At 42.7% G+C, this 24974-nt stretch overlaps 1 protein-coding gene across 1 annotated transcript in view; it reads right to left on the reverse strand.

The window, feature by feature from the left end:
- map1ab (microtubule-associated protein 1Ab) overlaps window positions 1-24974 on the reverse strand; it is a 45042-nt gene that overhangs the window by 8651 nt on the left and 11417 nt on the right. Inside the window, exons 5-7 of the mRNA XM_017032804.2 lie at window positions 8499-8581; window positions 7913-8050; window positions 4-7806 (exon numbers count right to left, since the gene is read on the reverse strand). Of these exons, the coding sequence (XP_016888293.1) occupies window positions 4-7806; window positions 7913-8050; window positions 8499-8581 (8024 nt within the window). The remainder of the gene's footprint in view (window positions 1-3; window positions 7807-7912; window positions 8051-8498; window positions 8582-24974) is intronic.

Raw genomic sequence — 24974 nt, forward strand, 5'->3', positions numbered from 1 at the left:
CTTTTCCTTCTCCGATTTCTCCGGTTTGTCCTCTTTAGGGATAAAAGAATAAGTCTCCTCAGCCTGGGACAGTTTGTTGTCCTGTATGTCTATAGATGTGAAGCTCTGCTGACTGTGAGACATGTCTAGTCTTTCCTCTCTTTCCCGCTCCTCCTCCTGACCCTTCTCTCTGTCTTCACGTTCAGGTGAGGTGGTTGGACTATGGTGGCTGCTTCTCTCACTCTCAGTGAGGGACACTGGGCTGTAGTCCACTCTGCTGAAGGACAAGGGCTCTTCTTTGTACTGATCGTCCAGAAGAAACATGGGCACTCCTGCCTCTGCCTGACTCACTCTTCTGTTATCATCCATGTCAATGTCGGCGTTTGGATCGGAACCTAACGGAACCTCACCCTCATCTCTGGAGTCATGGTCTTTTGAGACAGGCTTTTCATACGGGTCATATTTGGACGTCCTAAAGCTCGGCTCCTCGTCGGGCACGTGTCGTTCCCGCAGGGTCTCCTGCTGCGAGAGGAGTTTTTCCTCACCTTCCACTTTTGCTGCGGGTGATTTCACATCATCGATTTTAGCAGAATCCTTGCCATCCTCCCTGGCCAACATAAAATAAGAGCAAGGCCGTGAAAGTCCAGGAGAAGCCACCTCCCTCTCCCCTTCCATCTCCCTTTCTGCCTCCTTCTCTGCTTTCACAGTTGGCTTTGTTGTTTCTGTGGACACAACCCCGAGGCTCAGCTCATGTGGCATCTCCTCCACGCTCAGCTGGCTCTCAGTGCTTGACAGTGTGCAGCTTCTGGCTTGACTGTCTGTGCTTGATAATGTCGACAACACAGGTTTTTTCTCAGGTTCATCTGGAAACAGCTCTGCTGTAACAGCTGTGAGCTGAGGAGCTGCTTCTACCTTTGAAACAAAGGTCGTCTCATCCTTTGAGACAATGTCGCAGGACAGTCCTGGTTTATCGACCTGCGTGACTGTTGCTTCTACTTTAACAGTGTCCTTTTTGTCTGCCACAGGTGAAGATCCGGTGTGTTTTACATCTTTGACGTCTTCATCAACAGACGGTTCCTGCGTTGCACCTGAAGGAACGACAACCGTTATCTGCTCTGACGTTGGTAGTTTCATTTGGTCACTTGGTTCAGTTACGGGTGATTTTGGACTTGCAGATGAAATGTCATGGTCTGTTTTCTTCAACTCCACTGACAGAGGTCTGGATCCTGCTCCTCCCATACAGATGTCCTCCTCCTCTTCCTCTTCTTCTCTGTCTTCATCAGAGGACTGAACCAAAAACAGAGGCTTGGATTCAGACATAGCGCCTGCTGTTTCCTTTGAAACAGTCTGTGACAGTTGTTTGACCATTTTCTCCTGGTCTTTTTCCTGTAACTCCTCTCTTTCCCATTTCTCCTCCTTAATGTGGTCTCCATCAGAGGAGTCGTACTTTTCTTTTTCTGCCATCTTATCCGTCTTTGTCTCCTCAAAATCAACATCTTTCATCGCCTTGCCTCCCTCTGTTGCTTTCCTCTGTTCATCTTTATCTTCAGCCACGTGACTGATTTCTTTTTCTTGTTCCTTTTCCATTTTCTTCTCTTTGCTCAGCTCAGCCACGTGGGCATCATCTTTTTCTTTTTCCGTTGTCTCTTCCGGATCAATAACAACCTTTTCTTTTGTATCTAGTTTTTTTTCTGCTTCGAAAGTTTGTGGTTTTGTTGCAGAATCTTGTTTCACTTCCATTGAAACGTCACTGGCTTTGTCAGTAGGAGAACTTTCTTCAGATTTCTGCTTTTTACTAATGTCACAAACATCATCAGTTTTAATCTTCTCGTCTCCCAGAGCCTGACCAAAAGTAAGATCAACCTGGACTTTATCCTCCTGCTTGGGCTCAGACACAAAATAATAGTCATGCTCCTCTTTTTCCACATCACTTGTACTAAATGTTGGTGAAATTTTATCTTTTTCATCCAGTTGGCTGGAAATAGTTTCAAGGTTTTCTTTTTTACTTTCATCTTTTGTTTCATCCTTGATGGTTTCAGTTTTAGACTTCTCTTTCTCTTCTGCATCTTTGGCTTTTTCAGCTATAGAATCTGTTTCTTTTTCTTTTTTAATCTCTTCCTTCGCAGGTTCTTTAAGGGTAGAGTCGGTTAAGGAAGGTTTTTGTTCCAAGATGTCAACCTTGTCCTTCTCTTTCAAACCCACCGTTACTTGTTTTTCAGCAATTTCACTTTTTTCTACAGGTTTGTCATCTGGTGAGGTTTTAAATGAAGTGTCAACAACATCTGTTTCCTTTTGTCCTTCAACAGAAACAGGTGTAGGAATATCAGTCTTCTCTTTGTCTAGTTTTTCTTTTTCGGCCTCTTTAATTTCACAAATTTCATCTTTAAATGTGTCTTTTGCTTCTTCTTTGATGAGCTTCTCGTCAGATTTAACCTCCAGCTTCACTTCAACTTTCTTCTCCTCTACTGTGCAGGACTTCACATCAGCTACATCCGTGCTTCTCTCCTGCATGGAGCTCTTGGTATCAGACACATCTTGAATTATTTTTTCTTTATCTTTCTCTGTGCCTTTTTCCTCCTTCTCCACCACCTTCTCCACTTCTTTCTCCTTTTCTTCTTCAGGCAGTTTTCCAGCAAAGATATCTTTACTCAATTTCTCTTTCTCTTTTTCATCATCAATGGAAGGTTTAGGAACCAAAGTGTCAGGTATTGAACTTGTTTGGTCTTTGGATGCTGTGACAGTAGAAGTTTCATCTTTTCTTGCGTCCTGCACCTTGTCTTCTTCTATTTTATGTTTGACAAAATCCTCAGTTTCTTTCTCTTCCACCTTGCTCAGTACAATCGAATAATCCTCACCATCTTTACTCAGTGAGACTTTTTCATCTTCCATCTGAACAGGTTTGTAGCCAACAGTTTCATCCTTACTCTCCTCCTGACCTGTGTCCTGACCGGACATTACACTCGTATCGTCATCTTTTGGTAGAGTAACAGCAGCTGCGGCGTCTTCTCTATGAACAGCCTCTTTTGCAGCTTCTTCTTTTGTATCTTTTAAGATGAGGCCACCATCCTCTCCGGCTGTGATAACTCTGTCCAAAGAAAGTCCGATGTTTTCATCTTCTCCTTTTACACTTTCTTTTTCAGCAGCTGGTTTTTCTGCCTCTATCAGATCCTTTTTCATTTGTTGTGTGAGGCTGATGGTGGACACCGTGTCTTCACAAACCTCCTTCTCCTCTTTATCATCTTTTACAGAAACCGTCCAATCACCAGGGAGAGTTTCCTCTTTGGTTACTTTAATTTCACTTTTCTCTTTCACCTCCTTCTCACTTCCTGTCACCTTAAGGTCAGCTGTTTCCGTCTCTGTTTTCTTTTCCTCTTTAGGAGACTCTGTGATGGATATAACGTCCTTTGTCGCTTCCTTAATTTCCTCTTTAACAGGTTTGATATCAGTGATGTCATCCTTTTCTTTGCCCAGTTCTTCATCCTTTACCTCTGCGTCTCTCTCGATCTTATCCTGTTTTAAAATACTAACATCTGACACATCTGCCTTCATCTCTGACACATCTTTGGCCTTGAGGTCTACAAACTCATCTTTTTGTCTCTGCTCATCTTTGACTTGTTCAGTCAAAGGGACGTCACTTTTAACCTCGACTTCTTTCACAGATTTGACATCAGCTGTCTGGTCCTTTTTAATCTCTCTTTGTTCATCTTTAAAGGTTACATCAAGAGCCTCTTTCTGCTCTTCTTTGACTTCTTTAATATCGGGGACTTCGTCTCTTCCCAGCAGTTTCTCTGTCTTTTCGTCTATCATTGACTTAATGGATGAGACCTCTTCTTTTGTAGGAGATTCCTCTCTTTTCTCATCCTTTATTTGTTTAATATCAGAGGAATCCTTTGTTTCTTTCTGCAATTTAACAGCAGATGCATCATCGTCATCATCCTTCTTGTCTTCATCATCCGAAAAACGACTGTCCTTCTCTGGAGATTTACCCACAGGAGGGATTTTAGGTTCTACACCACTATCTTCATCTTTTTGTCCAGCTGAGACGAGGGACTCCCTCTCCGACACATGTGGCTGAACGTCTGCTACAGATGCAGCAACAACAGGAATCATTTCTCCTTGTGTTTTCTTATCCGTTGGTGCAAACAAAATGTCTTCCTCCGGCTCTGTAGTGACTGGAATGTCTTTAATGTCTTTCTTCACGACTTTGTCGTCAGATGTTTCGTCATGTGCTCTCATTTCCTTGTCGGCATCTTTCAGCGTCTCCGTCTCTGATTTGTCCTCTGTCTTTTTAGTTTTGTCCTCTGTCATTTCAAATATAGAAAGCTCTTCTTGTTTTTGTTTAACCACCTCAGGGAAAACCTTCATCTTGTCCTCGACCGGTGACTGACAAATCGGGGAGTGAGCTGCACTGGAGGGACCAGACTGTGGAGGGGAGGCCATTTTCACAGTGACGTCATCTGGACTGAAACATCGCTCCTCACTCTCAGACGTTACTGAGTCTGATCCAAAAGGTCTGGTCGGCACCACTGATGAAATATCTTTAGGTGCCACTGCATCTATATTTACCTCTTCCACCGGCAGGTGGATGGTTTTTTCCGGTGCAGACACTGGAACAGGAAACACTGAGTCAGGCTGCATTTGAGTGTCCTTCTCCTGACTCTGTAATTTCAGAGATAGAGCGTAGCCCTCTTGGAGTTTTTCCAGTGACATTTCAACATTAGGAGTTTGATCTTCTTCCTCCTCCTCTTCCTCTTCTTCTTCCTCTTCATCACTAACATCTGCAGCTTTGGCCACTGCCTTGACCTCTGCTACAGGAGGCTGAGCGTCATCCGATGGAGACTTGGCTAGTTTGTCATCTTCCAAAGACGGTGGAGACAGAGTTTCGGCAGAGAGCGGCTCCTCTTTGGGGGGAGTCAACATGGGACTAGCTGCTTTGGGTTGCTCCTCAGCCTGAGGAGGAGCAACAGAGGCCACAGACTGGTCTTCAGCAATAGAAGTAGGAAAGGAGGATATTTTGTCATACTCTGTGATGGATGTTGCGGAGGAAACATGCTCTTCTTCTGCTAGAGGAGCGGTCATGATGTTTGTGAACACAGACACTTGTTCCTGTAAGGCTGGAGTGAAGCCTTTCTCGCCCATGGTTGCCGCCTGCATCTCTCTCATGCCGTGTATATCCACAAACGATCCGGTCTGATCCGGCACAGAGACGTCGTAGGCACAGACATCGTACTGGAGGTGAGGTATCCTCTCCTCCGCCTCTTCGTGGATCTCCTCATCTGAAATGGTCTGTTCTGTTTCAGAGTAGCCAGGGATGGTTTCGTCTTGGATGTAGGAGATGGGTTCAGCTGCAGCGGCCCCGTAAGCTACTGAAGTTATGGGAGCCGTGGCTCCTGCGACATGCGACAGGTAGCCTTCTTCCTCCTCCTCCTCTTCCTGCTCATATGTGGCTGCAGACACGGTTTCAGCAGCTCGGCTTTCAATGATCATTTGTTCCTCAACCTCTTCGTCCCCTGGTTTTACTTTGATCTCTTCATCTGCGATCACATCTAAGTCTTCCACCTCTTCCAGTTCAGCTTTCTCCACTGGCTCCTCCTCTTCTTCCTCATCCAGTTTCACCTGCTCCTCCCTGGACAAATGTTGCTCCTCTTTTGTTTGAGCTTTTGTAAAGACATGTTCAGATTTCTCCATTTCTTCTGTCTCATGTTTTCGGTCAAGGCTGTCTTCTTTTGCCTCCTTCCATTTGGATTCATCTTCCTCTTCACCGATCCCCATGTCTTCCTCCTCCTCTTCGTCTGTTTGTTTTTTCACAGGTGGAACCATTTCTTCCTCCTCTTCCTCCTCCTCCTCCTGAATTTCTGCTCCCTCGTCTTCAAACTTCTGGGCCTCTTCAAACTCTCTCTCCTGCATCAAAGCCTCATCTTTGTCTTTGAGATCATCTTTCTCTTCAGCAGCTGTCGCCTCTTCTACAGGAGACTTTGCCAAAGACGGTATCTCAGGTGTTTCTTCTGCTTGTTGCTTTTCTTCTGTCGCTGGTTCAGATGGAACTTCAGGTCTCTGTGTTGGTTCTGTAGCCTCAGACAAAACCTCACCCTTGGTCTGTGCATCAAAGTCCGTGGTGAGGTCTTCAGGTGTGGAGAAAACAGATGTGCCTTCCACAGAGTGTTTCTGCACCGACTCAGCTTCAGTCTTTTTAACTTTAGGTTGTTCTGTTGGTTTGACTTCGGCTGTTTGAGACTTTGTGACTTTACTTTTCACAGTTTTTGCCTTAGTGGAGGCTTTAGCTTTATGTAATGTCTTTCTGACCTCTGGTGTGAGTGGTGTAAGGTCAGGCTTGGTAATTTTTCTTAGTTCTGGTTTGGACGGATCCTTTTTCTTATCCTCCTTGGATTTAGCATCTTTTTTCTCATCTTTTTTCATAGCGTCATCTTTCTTTATTTTCTTAATTTCTTTCTTCTCTTTGTCCTTTTTCTCATCCATTTTTGAAATTCTTTCCTTAGAGTGTTTCTTAACGGATTTCTCTTTTAGGAGTTTTTTCTTTTCAGGAACGTCGGTTTTGGATTTTATAGTCTTTGTCGGCTTTTTCTCTTTCTTCTCAATGATATTTTCCTTGACGGAGTCGATCTTTGCCTCTGTCGCTGCTGACACCTCATCTTGTCCTTCAGGTTCTTTTTTTGTCGGCTTTGCAGTAGTTTTAGGGGAGGATTTCAGACTCTCTTTACTATCTGTTCTTTGTTTTAACTTGGTTTGTTTAAGAACAGTGGGAGGCGCTCCGGAGGCGATGTCTTTTTGCGTAGCCACAGGGTAGCGCAAATAATCAAGGTGCTTCAGTTTTTCCAGCCCCTCCAGGATCTTGTTTTGCGGTGCATTTCCAGGAAACAACACTCGGACAATCTTTTCCGTTGGACTGGCAGGGAGCCAAACGACCAGGGCTGTGATCGACGTCAGGTAGGGCACGGAAATTTCTCCTTCTTTTCCATTTGCTAGCACGATTCCCGTCTTGGCCTTGCTGTTTCCAGCCCACTTTTGCATCAAAAACTGCATCTCTTTGCTGTCTTTGACAGGGTTGAGAATGTACATGTCTAACCTGCCCACGCCCATTTTGTGGAAAAGAGTGATGGGCTCGATTGTGTTGCTCACTACACGAAACAAGGGCTCTGGTTTAATTCCCAGTTTGCTAAGGTACTGCAGAGTTTGCGAGGCTTCTTCAATGCTGCGTTTCACTTTGAGATTAGATTCTGGCGTACGCAGCTTCTCTGGGACATTGAAGAAGACCACGCCTAATTCAGGCGAAATCAGGTTCTTCATCCACTCACTGTAGTTGGTGGAGCCTTGAGACTTCTCCTCCTCCTGTTCTGCTATCTTCCTCTGAAGGAGTCCATTTATGCCGGGGAGATTGTCAGCGCCGATGTGTGTGAGTAAAATGGAGTCGATACGGTCCAAGTGGCGGACGAGTTTCCAGAAGCAGGATTTTCGCTCAGAGCCTCCATCCACCAGGATGTTGAAGCCATTCACTGCGAAGAGAGCAGAGTCTCCTCGTCCTCCGGGGAAAATGTAACAACATGGCTTGGACAGTTTCAGGAACCCTCCAGAGGTGGGTGCTTCCAGGAGGTCAAAAGGTGAGGGAACGTCAACGGTCTCAGAGACGTACTCTGTGAACTCGCTGACTCCCTCCATCTTGGGGAGAACTAGTTCAGGGTTTAGTCTGTACTCCAAGAACTCCCGTAGGGTCTGCTGGTGTCCCACGGAGTTCCAGCCCACCTCCCCACGGCAGGACACAGTAAGTGTAGCCTGCTGCTTGGGGGCTGTCGTGCCCAGTAAATCCCTGACCTGAAACATTCAGGCAAAACAGTCAGTGACACTCGCTTAATCTAGAAATACATACAAAAACCCTTTCACACCATCACATTTATAGAATACATTAACACAGACTGACCCCAGGATCAGTAAAGACACGTAAGAAGGTCTGGTAGGTAAAAACCCCCGTCTGAAGGAGAAGACCTCCGTGATCTGAGCTCTGGCCGCTCAAGACCAGGAGTTTCTGTCCTGCTGAGTCTGTGACGAGAGACTGGATCTGAAAAAACAAGAAACATATAAAACACAGCTGCTGGTGTATGGAAACAGAAATATATGAGTCAGTTTTGTTTGGTACAGAAAGTACAGAAATCAATTTAACAAAAACAGACATCAGTTCATTATTTAATTCTCCCTGACTGAGATGAAAGGCAGTTTTACTGATGTATAGCTAACCCATGTTTAATCTAAATCGCTCTGAGGCAAAGAGTTATCAAGGGCTCAGAAGAGGCATCAAATGCTTCAAGAAATTATCTCACCTGTTTGTCAAAGGGGCATTTAGAAAAAGCTTCCGTCGAGGAGTAAATTATTAGAGAGAAAATATTCACGATATTGATTTAGTTAAAGGAAGCGAGGGCCTAACGTGAGTTTTCAATACTTCTGCTCTCTATCACTGATTACCGGTTTTATCAGTTGATAAGAAATAGTGTTAATTTCAGTTCAGTTACCTCTAATAAAACGGTTTCCTCTGAAGGGTTGACCAAGACCACGGTCTCTAGGACGTCACTGCTGTGATGAAGAGTCCTTTGTCCTGTAGAGAAAAAAAAAAAAAAAGACGATAAAGTTTCATCCAACCGTGAGAAAAGAAATAAGAAAGGTCCTGTCAACTTCCTGTAGCCTACTGCCTTAATGACAGATCGTGATGCTCATTGCCAAAATTATTGGTAATGTACATTTCTAGACATTGACAACTTAATGTATGCATACAATTTCATTTAGAAGTGACGGTTACAGCTTTAGCTTCCCTCAGAATTAGCACAGATGTATGCTCTGATAATAGAGACGTCTAATAATAGTAGGATCTCAGCGTCTCCTCAGGGATTCATCCGTAGCTCCCTTGAGTTTGCAGTACTCTAATATTACTGTATGAAAAAAACCTTAGGAGAAAAATGAAAAAAAAAATGTAAATGCTACTGCAACGTCACTTGAGGCCAGGTTACTGGAAAACCCTATTAGAATTTTTACATTTGATTAATTTCATTAACTTTTCCATGTTGTAAAATATGATTTATTAATTGAGTTTATTTTTAAAAGAACCTGGGGAAGCTGCAGTTTCATAACTGCTATTGATAACCAGAGCAGAGAGACAGGGGCGGGGCTGCAGGGCTGGTGGATGACTGCAGAAGAACAGCCTTTCATTTTCACACCAACACGCTGCAGTCAGGAGAACTTCCAACACTTCAGCACATTTGCCCTGAGACTCATCCACCATCACACCACCACCTCAGCTGCCAGACTACAGAGATGATTTGCAAATTTTTTTTTTATCCTGATCTTGACGTTGAACGCTGACTAGTGCAAAACAACAACACTTGAGGCGCCGGCGTCACACAGCTGCTGTGTGAAATTCATTTCGGAATGAGTGAAATCCACAAATAACGCGTGTCCTTTTGACCTTTCTGATGTGCTTTTCTCAGGTGGAGTGGAGGAGAAGAGACTGAGTTAGCTGTCGCTCACACACTGACAGTCGGCCCATACTGCAGACTGGCACAATGTGACACCACAACAAAGAGACTAAGTCAGAGAGAGAGGCCGCTGTTTGACCCCAGGGCCAGGCACATGAACAATTGTCAGTGTGCCCCCCCCACCCCCACCACCACCACCACCGCTCACCCAGTAACCACAGCCGTCAGTCGACATTGGTTGTAAAGTAGCAGTGATAAACAGTAAAGACGTTTCCAGGTTTTGGCTGATTCTCTACAAAAAAATTTAAATTGTGCACCGACTAACAGGAAGGAAGTGATTACTGCAGTGATTCATAATTTTATTGTAAATGATCCTCTGAAGACTATATTTTTTTCTGAACCAAAAACTTGCTTGGATACATTTTGGCATCAAAGGAAGGACACAAAAGATTGATTATAGAGTTTACTGTAACATCCAGTAACAGCAGTGAGTCATCGTCAAAGAAGTTGATGTCCTTGAAACAATTGGATTTCAATTTTTTACATATATTTGGTAAATCAAATAAAGAAAAAAAAATCAATCCAAATCACTTCAGTAGTGAAACTACGACTGAACGATATAAGATAAATGGAACTGAAGAGCTACAGAAGTGGAACACTGATCTGTCGTCTCCAATGAACTCTGGAGAGAAAAGATTGGACTTTTTGGATTGAAGTAGTCGGTGCACAAAAGGAAGAGAAAAAACTTAATGGAAAAAAATAAAAAATAAAATAATGAATCTGAATCAAGTGCCCTCTTGTGGTCACAGGTGATATAATTATTCATAACTACTGTGGGAGAAAACCAGTGTACCTGGAGAAGCCCCGCCCCCTTCACGCAGGGTGAACATGAAAAAGTTTCTACTAGGGAAGTTAACACTGTAAGGCAAAAGCCCTAACCACTCCTCCACCATATGATCTTTTTAATCTTTGAATAAAAATGATAATCTCTCTCTCTCTCTCTCTCTCTGTGCTGATGTGTTCAAGATGTCTTTGCCAGTATTATTTTTGCACATCTTCTGATCCAAAGACTCGCTCACCAATGGAAAATACAGAGGGAGCATCTGTGTCAGGGGAGATCAAACATCTGCAATGATCCACTTTCCTGACATAAATAACTCTGGTGGCAGAGCAGACGCCACATGTCATCTGCTCCGCTTCTGTCTCTTGACTCAGGTCAGATCTGTTAGATAAACTTTTCTCTCCGCTCACCTCCCTTTTCACACTCACTCTTTTCTTTAAGTCGGGGGGGGGGAGAGGGCTGGTTTAGAGGAAGGTCATTTTTAAGACACAGGAGTCTCAGCTGACCTGCTGCGGTAAAAATATCCTAATCTGAACTCCCAAAATGAGAACGCTCTGTTTAAAGGCACCTAAAACGGAACACTGATGGACTGAGGCTCAGCCACCGTGCTGCTCCACATACAATGTTCCACATTTACACACTGAGGGAGGTGCAAGGAGGAGCAGGGGGAGGAGGAGGAGGAGGAGGAGAGGGGAGCCAGAAAACCTGAAGACTTCAGTGGAAAAGGGATCAGTGATGGTCAGGAGAAATAAATCTAAAGCAGTTCTGTTTGTATATTCTCTGAGTGACCGTCAATATACAAATATTATATAATATATAAAGAAAATACAACTGCAGTACCAGGAGCAAACACTGACACGATGGGAGAACATGCAAATTCCTGCACAAAAACACCATCGGTTACAGTACTACTGGGGATTGAACGTGCGACCTTCTTGACAAGAGGCAGGGGCATGAACCACACTTCCACCACATTGCCCTATAGAACAGAAGTAAATATTAAATATATATACTGACAAATCCTACAGACGTAATATCTTCCATTGATAACGTGTCCATGTCTCTCTCTCTCTTTCTCTCTCTCTCCCTCACTCACACACACACACACAGTTTGACAAAAAAAGAAATGCCCTTTCTTTTAAACTTGGATTTTAACTCCATCGCTCGGCGTCTTTAGAAACAAGAAGTCAAGTGACGTGACGTCTTGGTTAATGACGGTGACTCCTTCCCTCTTCATCCTCAGACACTCGAGTTCGACCGGAGCCGGCATTTAACGACTTATTTCTCTGGTCCTGATCTAATTTCCCCCAGTCTGAACCCATGCCTTCCCTCAGACCCACCGCCTTTGTCTGAGTTCTGAGATAACGCTGTGTGAAGTCGACTGGAAAATTAAAGCAACAGTAACACAGCCCGGTGACGTTGTGCTCATTTCGGTGCTGCAGCGCCACCAATCAGCGGAGATGAGCTTTTCTGCCACACGTCTGACTATTTGTCTGACGCCATCAAATAACAGCCGAGTCACTGCTGCAGTCTGAGGCAGTGAACACACAACTAAAATATAAATGAGGCAACATTATTACTGTTTTTATGAGTCTGAACAGATTTCAGGACAAGACGTGCAGAAAGGAAACAGAAAACGAATAATAAAAAAGTCAGTCGAGCAAATAAAAAATGATTCGCATCACAAAAATATCTAAATTATCTAAACAAAATAAAACCTTCCATCTTGTCCTTCATGGAACATGTTAATGTTTTTTCCATCCTAATCAGTGTCATTGGTTTCCAGTGGTAACAGGAAGTCACAGCCTCAGTTCCAGATTCTAATCCTGTTCCAGTGATTCATCTTACTGAGCTACTTCAAGCCCTGATGTCAGTAACAACAAACTGTCCAAGGAAACGTTCACAACAAAAATGATACAGATTCATTTCTGCTGTTTCTGTAAATCTATTAAAACAACCAATCAACAATGATCGTTTCACCCCCTGATCTGAAATATTGTTGGGAAACTACATCATCATCAGGTCACATAATTAGTCAGAGTTCAACGATATTTGTGACATTTGACCTGATGTTGAATCGGCTTCATAAATGTTAATCATTTCATTTCCACCTCATTTTAAATCACTCACGCTTTCTGTAAAAATTAGACAAATTGCTCACTTTAAATATGTTGTTGCCAAAGTTTGTGGCCGGACCATGAGTGGATACGACAGTGATTCACTAAAAGAAAGAACTGCTGCTGCTGAAAACAGTGTGGCAGAGTACAGGCAAAGTGTCACTGTTTCTCTGAGCTCCGTCCACACCGGGCCAACTATGACATCACTGTGTCCATTCTCCAGGGACTGTTAAAACGTCTGAGAGGTGTTGCTGAGAGCAGATCAAAACACACACACACACACACTGATTTCAGTGTTTTATCAGCACTTGGAGTCATATATAATATTTTCTAGACCCTATCTCTAAACATGTGTATAACAAATTATGATTAATCCTAATCTTCATCCTAACTCTTATCTTAGCTAAATCCAACTCCAAATAAATATAAAAGAATCAAAAGATCTTAAATAAAATAAACAAACTCAAAATACTCTCTCACTCAGAGCCTGTGACAACAGGACTAAGACGTCTTCACAAACACAAAGTGCCTTCACCAGTTCCACCAGGATCACACCAACACACACACACACACACACACATCACAACATCAATGACATCAGACGTTTTCAACTAACTGCAGATATTGAGCATCATAAGCGTCGGCAGATCTAAAGTCAAAGGTTCCATTTCTTTCTCCTCAGTTTTGATTCAGTTGTCGAACGTGTGACAAAGGTCACAGGCACCGTCATATAAACAGACCGCTTCACGGACGCGTGGGTTTGACAGAACCTTCCTCCAAGCTGCTAGTTGTAATTCTACTGTAGCAGGTCTGCAGCGTTTCAGAGAATCTTCCGCTGTTGTTGCACCAACACGTTGACAACTTCATATGAGAATTTATTTTTATCAATGTATGTGCGGATGAGCCTGAGACTGAACGTTCACTTGTTTGTTTGTTGTTGTTTTTTTCTGACACAGAACAACGGTTTGGTCGTTATGCACAATCCTCGTCTCCACTGACAACATGAGAGAAAACGATTACAGAGTGTCTGTCAGCAGAACGTTGACAGGCAGGGACGTCCTATTCATCATGGTGACGGACACAGGACAGGGTCTGTGGGTCCACAGATACAGGAGAGGGAGAGAGGACGCTTATTAAAAAAAAAAAATGAAATAGTTAACACGACCTTCACTCACACATCGACATGATGTTCCATTCTGTGAGTCAGAATCCTGAGGCCCGGCTCACGCTGCTGACAGTGATGCCTCAAGATAAATCACTTGGTGTAAAGAGAAAAAGAAATGGTATGAAGAGATGAAAGAAAGTGGCGTTTAGAAGTCACAGGCTGTTACACTGATGTCAGATCCACTGCTATTTGTTTGTAGGAATGGCTGCAGCGTCTCCTTGGTGAGAGGCATCAACCCTCAGGGATTTACTCTGCAGCTCTGACCAACTCTGGTCTGTGGCTGCAAATGAGTTGAATACTGATCCATTACGGAGGCACCACTGACTATAATCCAGAGATGATTTAGATCTGCATGTATGAGAAGATTCTACTTATTTTATCATTCATGGTTTATTTAATTTGTCGGCTCAGATAATCCCAGATTAGGGGAGTTTCTTTTCGGATTAGGAATAATTTATGCAACAAATTTAAATCGTTATATTTTCCTTAGACCTGTGTACAAACATGTACTCAACATATAAGGTAGGTCATGTGAAGGACAGGTCATCACAGACACTGGACCCTCGTTCATTATTGCCTACATCCTCATTAACATTTACTGACGGCTGTGAACATGAAACTCTGCGATGATCAGCAGAAAACAGAAGCTGAGGTTCAACGTTATGAGCTTCTGCTCCGGGTTAGTTTTTCTTTTTCTTTCAATAATGCAGAGGGATGCGTAATGAGAACCAGAAAAACACTGGATCATGTGATTCATGGATTCAGCAATTAAAGAAAAACAGCGTTGGCTTCAGTATTTGCTGTGTATAGTACTGCATATAACCCTAGTGTGGGATTAATAGTCTTATGTTAATAAATCAGAAAACTGAAAAGCAAAAAAAAACATGAGATTGTATTTTTATCTATAGGTTTTAAAATGAGACAATTCTGGGAGATAATTCCTAATTATTATTTTGTGGCATAAGACATTTAAACATTTTGCATTTCTCAGAATGGTTGTAGTGAACAAAAAAAAAGATGTATGAAAAATGTATCAACTCCCAAGCCTTTATAGGTTTATATTCAGAGTCACAGATGACGACGCGCCAACTGTCAAACTGCAAAAATGTCTAACGTTACGTTAGATTTTCTCTATGTAGGCAATATGTTTTATTTAGTCAATTGAATTCATGTTTATGCCTGAGACAGAAGGACATCTGATCTACAGCCTCAGTTATGGATCATAAAGCTACTTGATTGCAGAGACCCTCCTGCCTCCGCCGTCTCCCCCCGTGTGTGTCAACTCTACCTCCGTCTCTGCACACACTGCATACGGTGATGTAGACGTGCACATACTGTAGCAATCAAGAAGCAATGATCCTTGATAAATATCTGAACATACAGTCGGTATTAAAAATCAGCCGAGTGCGACCTCACAGATTGATGATCGCTTTTTCTGGAGCTTAATCTGAAACTAACGCAGCAGCAGAACACACACACTGTAGAGCTACAGGATAAGTTGGTCTTAGTTCAGTCCTAGTAACTTAGTTAAATTATTTTAGTCCACTAAATTTAATTTCTATTAAAACACGGGAAATCAATTCCAGAAAATGTTAATAATGTCTATAAAGCAGTCGTACGCCTGCTGTCGTTTCAGGCTTTACCAATTACACAGGAGCGTCCCATTTAGCTCGTTGCTAACTGCAGGTGGCACCCTCTCATTAAGACGCAGTGAGAACAAAAACTCACAACAAAAACAACGACAAAACTGCAGCTACTGTAGCCTGACTCTGTCTCTGTGAGGTTTCGTCCTGTCAGGGCACACAGCACAGGGCTGGTCCTCTCAGAGCCGGGGTGTGTCAGACATGTGGGCTGCAGGGCAGTGTCTCTGTCAGCAGATCTGGCTGGACACAGCGGTGGAGGATGGTGCCTGTGGGAACAGTCCCTGATGGAGGAATCAATGTTTAACGCTGCTCTGCACCATCAGAGGAGAAGGACAACGGTCCTGACCACTGTAGCTCCTGACCTCGGTGCAGTGGGACCACTCTCACCTTCTGTCCTCTTCTATTTGTCTGACTCTGCACCTGTCTGTCTGTCAGTGTGTCTTTAGTCAGACCTCCGTCTCACTTTCATCCCCCTCTGCTTCTCTCTTCTTTCCGTCTTATTTCTCATTCTCCATTCTCCTCATTCTCCATTTTTATTATTTTTGAATCCCAGACTGAAGAGACAAAGAGATTCTTGAAGGATAACAACTATTATTTCTCATTCTCCATTTTTATTATTCTTTAATCCCAGACTGAAGAAACAAAGAGATTCTTGAAGGATAACAACTGCTCTGAAGCCGTTCCATCTGTGATTTAGATCGATTGGTTAAACACTTAGGTGTTTGCAGGTAAAGTGTGTGATGCATGGAGTCAGAGTGGATTATCAGCTTTTGCTCCTCAGGATGACAGTTTCTTTATGAAAACAGAGTATTCTAATCCCAGCAGCGGGTGTTGGAGCATCAGTGGGGAGGGGGGTACAGAGGGAGGGTCCGACAGCTTCGTCGCAGTGACTCGAAACTCTCTGTTACAAAAATGACATCACAGCATGGGAGGTAGCTCTATGTATTCTTGTCCTCTCTCTCTCTCTCTCACACACACACACATACACTCACACACACACCAACACATGTGTTCAACTAAGCCCACTAGTATGAAATACTGCACTGCTGCAGTCTGTGAGCCAGAACCCGTCGTCTCTCTGCATCCTTCCACTGTGTTTGTTAACTCTACCAGAGACGACACCAGGCATCAGTTACATGTGGTGTTGAGCCACGACCACAGAAAAGTCATCATCATATTCACCACCAACAACATATGGAAAGGCTTTGAAACTATGTTTCTAGTCAGGATGAATAACACCAGAACCTTCTGGTGTTATTCACGTGTGTGTGTGTGTGTGTAAATTTAAATGAGTGATTGATGAAGCGATTATTGACAGGTGTTTGATGCTCAGATGTGTCTCTGAGCAGGACATTCATCAACAAACTGCAGCTTCTGTTTCCCTGTATAATGAATCCACATGATACGACTGAACACTGTTGTTTATAAATATCATCTTTAAGGACGTGATATGAAGAGAAATTATTGGGAATGGGAATAATTTAATAATTTATTTTTTGAAAGTAATTTGACGGTAACTGGGTTTAAAAAAAAAACAACCTCAGTTAGTGTAAATAATGTCTATGTGGTTAGAATTTTAACAGTTTAAAGAGTCCTTTAAATGACTTTAAACACACACACACAGACACACACGCACCTGTGTTATGGTTTTGTGCCTTCCATACAGTAATGAGGTGAAAAGTGAATTTTGGACGGAGCCGGATCCACAGACAGGTTTCTGTCAGACGGCTGACTGGTGGATTATCTTTTCATTCTCTCAGTCCAGCCAACAATGTCACACACTGTGTTTCTGCACTGCATTACGGTGATACTGTTATCTGCCCAGAGCAGGGAGACGGTCCACTGTCTGTGACTAAAAACGTCTTTCTGTTTATATAAGGTGACATCAAAGCTAAAATACCTGAAGTCTGACTCTTACCCCTCCCCTCTCTCTTCCCCTCCCCCCTCCCTTCTCTTCCTTCCCCAGTGCCCGGCCTGTGCAGACAAGATAATGGCGACCGGACCGTTTGATTTGTAGTCATTAACAAACAAGATGTTGATTTTTGAATGAAGCAGTGGTCACGACAACACTTGGCAAACTGCATGTGTTTCCAGTGGAGGAACGTGGAGGGGCAGTGGACGAGTCGTGCACAGACACAGAGGGAGCTGCGGACGTGTGTTCCTCCGAGTGCTGAGTACCACAACATGACGACATCTCCTCAGAACCCAGGCAATCAGTTAAACCAGGCAAATATTTTGGTTATAGTCCGACTGCCACCGCACCAGCTAACTAACTGATGTGCTGGCCTCGTTAAAACAATGTTAGTTAATACGTCAGAACGCCTAACGAGGTCTGCGTCTATCGTCCCAGTGGTCCAGACTTGGTCAGAAATTTAGGATTTAAAATACAACATAAATGGGATGGGAGTTGGACTTTACTTTTATGGCTTTAATTCCAGTCTGTCATCTTCATCCTGGAGTGAGGTGATTACACTGTGTTTTGATCTAGTCCTATAAAAATCACCGTCCTTCCTTTGTGCCAAATTTACCAGATTTATCAGAAAGGAAATGATGGTTCACTATTAAAATTCCAAGCTCATATAAAACACCATCTGGAGTGTGTTATGGTAAAGTGATGTGAGCTAGCGAGAAACTTTTCAACCAAAAATTGTTGAAACATAAAAATATATACAATATGTCGACACTTTGATGGTTGGAATCTGTGAATCTAAGTATAATTTATGTTAGTCAAAAACTTTTGAGTAATATATTTTTGGGAAAATGTTTTTTATCTATTCCTTTTTACAGGAAAATATGGCTGCTGTTGGTAAACAGGCTACATGTAGCTCCCCTGGCTCTCCTGTAGGTGGTGCAAACAAAACTTTAGAAAAAAAAAAAGCCATAGCGCCACTCTCCTGTGAAACTGTAAACCTTGTTATTATCACCTCTGCAGCACGGTCCCATTTACTTCCTCACTCACTGGGTTATTTTAATACTATGAATAATAATTTATGAGTTACTTTTCAATTATTGTTTCTGCATATTATTCCTTTAAAATAAAACAAATGCCTACAGCTGTAACCTCATTCAATGACCTTTAATTAGCTCTTTGGCACAGTCCATTTGATGGATGACTTACTCTCTCTCTCTCTCTCTCTCTCTCTCACACACACACTCACACACTAAACTAGGCCAAGATTCAACAGGCAGAAGTCCCAAGTAATTTAGCATTAACTCACATGTCATATCATTAGATATTCTGATGAATAATGTAGATTTCTGTGCTACGGTACATCAGAGTTTCTCTACACAAAGTCAAAGTCATGCACTGACGCAGCATCCTTGACCAGAACAGCAGCAGCGCCTCAGAGGGGACAGTTTATGACGGTGCAGTTCTGTGCTAATGTTAACGTTGGAATTGATCAACTTTGAGACACGGGTATGAATGTAGACCATCACACCTTAGATAACAGGGCTGGAAATGTTTATTTATTTATCTCTACAAACCACTGTATGAGTATGAGGTTAATTAAATGAGCTGCAATGCTGCCACCTAGTGGCTTTCACTTTAATAAACAGTTGTTTATCCCCAAAACTATTTTTAGAGCACACATCCTTTGGCGAAACTCAGGAATTGTGTTATCGAGTTTTCATTATTAGAGAAAAAAAAACGATAATGATTCTTACAGACAATACATTATATGCTAATATAGGGCCGATAATATCGGACACCCCCAGTCAGTCCAGTCATTTTGGCCGTCGACCATTGTTATTTCACCACAAAGTAACTCACAACACTGACATTCTAACAGGAAATTAAATGACGTTATTTTTTAGTGATTTTTTTCATACACTTTCATTTATCAGGAGTTTCTCTTGAAATTCACATTACACAGTTTCACATTCACTATTAACTGGACTCCAACCCCCCAAAATCTGGGTGGAGTCAAAGTGTTCCTACACCCGAGAAAGGCCACATACACACACAAATACACACAAAGGTACACAAAGCCAATGCAACGTCAACATTCACTGCTGATTTCAATCATCTAAAACACATTTTACCTCTTTGGAGATCATACTGTGAATGTTTTCTGTAGCCAAAACAAATAGCACCGTTCCAATACACACACACACACACCTCTCTCTTAATGCACTTCCATTAAAACCTACACGGTCATTTGTCCTCCCCTGGACCAAGACACAGCAGCCTGGCACTGACTTCATCCCATTACAGCATCATACCAGGTGGGAACCATGGCAATAGGACAAAGCCATGTCTGTGGGTGCACTGAGTTCATCTGCATCACCTGCCTCTGAGCTCCTTCTCATCTTTATGACTCACCATGACTGAGCAGAAAAAAAAATGGGGCTCACATCAGGAATTGAACCTGCGGCGTCTGTAACCAGGGCATCGGCCATGACGCAGCACTTATCTGTGGTCAAGTTTACACAAATACAATGATCTTAATGAACATCTCGTGTCTGCTTCTATTCCAGCTCATTTCCAGTGTATTTTTGCAGAGAAGACCCGCAGCTGCTGTTCTATCACCTCCATTAATCCAGTTACCTGGATAAAGAAGTGATTTGCTCAAATCCCCTGACTGGACCTTACACGGCTCTTCTTATGTCATGGCAGATTTAGATGGACTCACTGGTTGGAGGACTTTAATGCTGTCTCATGCCCCAATTTCTGCCTGACGCGTCCTGCCTTCTTTTTAACGCACTATTTTATGAGGAAACACTGCGCTTAAAAAGTCTCTTATTCCTCGACGTCGGCTGCTTGAACGAGATTACGCAACGATTCAGAGGAGTAAAGGAGACTGACACGCAGTGAGACTGATGGTGAGCGTCACTGCTGTGCGGAAAAAGAAGAAGAAGAAAAAAAAGAGAATCAGAACTGGGAGTGTAGAAAGCAGACAAATACGCAGCAGCCGCTCCACAGCATCCCAGTCAGGAAGTCTGTCCGCAGTAACTCAGCAGAAAAACACACTACACATGAGCCGGGGTATCTCAGGAGCAGCAGTACCTACCGATGGAGTTGACGAGCCCCTCTAAAGGAGAGTCGTGTGACTACAAACCCGGGAGGAGCGGCGCCGGGCGGTGCGTGTTTTCGTCAGGCGGAGACGGAGGAGGAGATTTGGCACATGAGGAGAGGAACGAGCCCTGGTGCGCAGCGAGCGCGCAGCGCCGAGATGCGGCAACATCCGTCTGCAGACAGACCAAGAGCTGTGTGCAGTACGGCCAGGGAGGGGCGCAACAGAGTCACACACACACTCCCTCTCTCAGACACACACACTGCACCAGCAGTAACTCATTCACTGCCGGGACGCAGTGTGTTAGCGAGGTGTGAGTATATAAGGAAGGAGGGGGGAGGGGGGAGAGAAAGAGGGAGAGAGGATAAGAGAAGGGGGGCAGAGAGAGTGAGAGGATAAGAGAAGGGGGGCAGAGAGAGAGAGAGAGAGGATAAGAGAAAGGGGGGCCAGAGAGAGAGAGAGAGGGGGGACTAATAAGAGGCGGACTTTTCGCCACATCAAACAGTATTTTCTTGCTATTTGTTATAAATTTAGCATCATTTAAAATGAATTCTTTAGTCATCAAAACAGTGCTTTAAAGGATAGTGCCGACAGGGGGCAGCATCCCAGTACATCAGGAAGGTTTGATTCAGGTACAGCTAATAGAACTTAGCAATTGCTTTGGTTCATATGGTAGAACACGAGTAACAGATACAAGCTTGAGCAATGTTAAATTCCATATATATATATGAAGATATATATGAAGATATATATATTTCTCTTTTTTTTTTTTACCTGTGAGCCACAAACTTCACTGACTGTGAGGCCACAGTGAACTGCTTTTAAAAGTCCAAGCCTTTGCTCTTTTGCAGTAATACAGACCACATACACGGTGAAATGAGGACATTTGATGAACCTAAAAGCAGATCCAACATCTGTCTCGCTGTCTGTCTCCAGTCTTTAATAATTCAACCTGCCATTCTGCTGATCAAAATAGCTCAAAATGATTGGATTAAATACATTAGGCAATTTGGACATTCCAGTAACTGAGATATGGACACATCCATAATTATTCACATCACCAACTTCCAGTCTGTTACTTCAAACACTAAATGACTTCTGAAGGCAGTAATAGCTTCAGTTTATTGACACGTGTCCTCTAAGAGCAAGCTTTTTTTACCAGCAGAGACGAGTGCAAAAGGTAATACGAAACAAAAGTAACTTTTCACAGTTGAATAGAAATGTTGAAACAATTCTCTCCTGACATAATTGGCTAAACTGTGTAGGAAAAATATATATCACATATAACACAAGAAATTGGTCAACCCCCTAAATATTAACAAAACAATTGGTAAAGTTTGCAAAATAAGCTTTAAAAAAATCAAATTTATTCTGTTATTGAGATTCCTGGGAAGTGCTAATAGTTAGCACAATAATAGCTGAAGTCTTCACTCTACAGTAGGTGAAGGTCAATAATAGCTGAAAATATGGAAGTCTTCACTCTACAGTAGGTGAAGGCTAGCCAAAAGCTGGCTACAACGTTGCAATAAATTACCCAGCGACTTAATTAAAATACAGAACCATACATTTAGAAGGAAAACAAACAACTGTCTGTTGTCTTTTCTCTCTCACTACAACTTCAACAAATTCACTGGAGCCAACAAAGCACCTGACGCTGCATCAGTCTGCAGGACTTCCTGCTTCATCCTGGCCACAAAACATCAGAGTCATACCTGAAGATCAGAGTAATACAAGCCCGACCCCACTGTTGATGAATCGCTCCCCTCATCTATATTCTTGTGGAGTCATGCAAACTGCTCTGGTGTTGTAGCTCACATGAAAAAAAAAAATCTAAACCGATCACAGCTTTTGAAGGTTGGACAACAAGCTGAGTCAATGTCAAACATTCAGAGACGCTGGTAAGTCAGAAACAAAGGAGGCTGCTGCAGAGGATCAGTGAGTGTGAGATGAATCTGTATCTTCAAGTGCTAATAGAAATGTATAAATAATCCACATTAAAAACCTATAAAAATGCACCTCCTTGGTGTTAGTGTAGTGACTCCAGTCCAACTTTGAATAATAATGACCTGCTCATCCTAAGATTTACCCATCAAAGACAAATCGGAGACAAATGCAATGAAGACCGTCTTCCTAAAATCTCCAACCATTCAGTCATCACTCAGACAGTATATCTGTGGGACATGAGAGGAAACTGTGGGGCAGAAAGGCAGAAACCTTTGAGGCAGTTGGGGTTTTCTAGTCTGCTGCATGAAAGATGTAACAACCCTCTGATCCCTTCTTCTTCTTCTTCGTCTTCTCTGTCGTGCACACCTTTTAATTCCTATTGATCACTTCATATATTCGTCTTTTTTCCTTAATCGTCTGCGTATACAGTCCAGAGCGTGGGACATTTGGTGACTTTGGTTGCAGATGTTATCTGATTAGAATCATTGCAGCAGTATTTAGACCGTGTCTATTCACTGTGATCCAAACTACGGTAATGGACCTTAAAGATGACAGATTACTGTCAGCCAGGTAATAGCACAGAGTAGCATTACGACGAGATACCGATATTACAGAGAAGGAACGTATGACTACACAGAACACCTCATCAGGTTCAGTTAACGAGACATGGACAGTCTAGGAAGTGCAGCACCTTCCCATGATCATTAGAGAAAAAGGTGAAGCAAGAAAAATAAAATATTACGGTGTTTTAGAAAAGATGAGCAGAGAGCAGACGCTGGAGGAAATACAGAAAGAACAAACCACTGCAGAAGGTCGTGGGTTTCCATAGTAAATCATTCCATAGGTGGACAGTTCTAGTCCCAGCTCAGGTGCAGGGACAATCATTTAAAAACCAAACACTGAAAAACGATTCCCTGTCAATAACAGAGAACTGTGGCAGACATTCTCGCAGATGCGCTGCATCATTATCACTCCTCAGTGTTTGAAGTCTGAATACATTACTTTGCTGACTTGACTCAACGACAAGAAAGAAAAAAAACAGATGTTTTTATAAAAGAAAAAGAAAACGTCTTTGAATCAGATCTGAAGTTCAGACCCTCAGTCAGGCTGATTTGTAGGATGTGATGTTTGACAGATGACGGCAACATTTTCCCTCTGATTTATGAAACAACCTTCTCTCCTCACTTCTTTTCTATTGGACACATCCCACAAACCTCTTCACTGGTTCTTCTTTCCACTTTTGTCTTTTCATGCTCAGACTGCAGAAATGCCAAGTACTGGGATCAATAATAAAGTTCTGCATAATTCAGCAGCTGCTTCCAGAACAAATGACGTAATGAGTCACTTTGTGAAGATGTCTCCTCTCCTCTCTGTCTCTGTCCCTTTCATTTTGTTTTCCGAGTCTCTTTATCTTACACTGCTTGAACACGTGTCAAAGGTCCATCAGTGACCTCTAACGGCGAGACTGCAGATTGCAACTATAACATGACCCTCCCACTCAAGAACCTCGGCAGCCACACTGGCCCACACATACTAGACAGGATGTGAAAACTATTCCAACTCCTACGCAGTGGACATTTTTCTTGTTTTCCTCATCATTGTGAAGCCTCCTCTCATAAAAATGCAGAACACATGTGTAACCTTAAAATATGTAGTGGTTAAATGCTGGTCTCCCTCCTTTGGTTAAGTTAAAGTTAAAGACGACAACAACAACAAATGACAACAACATATCCCTCCTTTGGTTAAGTTAAAGTTAATGACTTCGACAACAACAACAAATGACAACAACATGACAGAGTCATTATACAAACACTCTCATTAGTACTACACTAAATGAGTACTTTATCAAATACACCTAAATGACAACATTTACTTGACCTATCACTGATGCTGAACCATTCACAAGCACAACTACAGCTTCTAAGTAAGAGCAGATCAGTACTATTTTTTCACCATGCAAAGTGCACCAGTTACAGAACAAAACTATTGATAACAAATAACAGCATTTCACAACAGAAAACCATGGTCTTTAAATATTTAATTCAGTGGTTCTCAAACTATGGTGTGCATTCAACAGGTGGCACTCTGGCTCCCTCTAGTGGTACTCAGATAAACTTGCATTGAAAAAACATTGCAAACCCTACTTAAACCAAAGGATAAAATGAAGGGTCAAACACATCAGAGTTGTAGCTCCAAACTAGAATTCTTTACAAAAATAATCAGAGAACAGTACTGTAATGTTACAAAGGAGTCCCTTGGAGATGGGAGTGAGCAAAATGTGTCACCACTCCGCCTCACACTAGAAGTGAATTAAAGGGTTATAGAGTGGCCCTTTAATAAGTGAGTCTTTTTTTACTATATGTCTGTGTACTGAGGTGAACAACGAAGTACTGCTGTACTGGTGTTGTATACAGTTGATACTCTGAAAGCCAGATGACCAACCTCTGACCAGACCGAGACACAACAAGATTATAAAAAATCTAGGTTTCAAGTCAAACAGACTAAACACTGTGTGGGTGAACAGACAGAATAAACACCACAAGGAGTCACTGCAGCTTAAAAACAGCACTGGTTTAAGGTCTAATTACCACAGGAAGCAAACGTTAGACAAGATTTACCAGTAAACCTCCACTCCTGTTCTTCATCAGCTTGATTGGTTGTACATTTGAAGACGTCAGAGGAAATGAACCATTTTGAAAAAAAAAAAATCCACACCGTCTCCTCTGACCACATGAGAAGGCTGAGGCTGGTGTGTGACAGAGATTACAGTGGGTGATGACGCTGCACTTTGAGC

This window comes from Cynoglossus semilaevis, chromosome 6 (assembly GCF_000523025.1).
Source record: "Cynoglossus semilaevis isolate Cse_v1.0 chromosome 6, Cse_v1.0, whole genome shotgun sequence".
Classification (NCBI taxonomy): Eukaryota; Metazoa; Chordata; class Actinopteri; order Pleuronectiformes; family Cynoglossidae; genus Cynoglossus; species Cynoglossus semilaevis.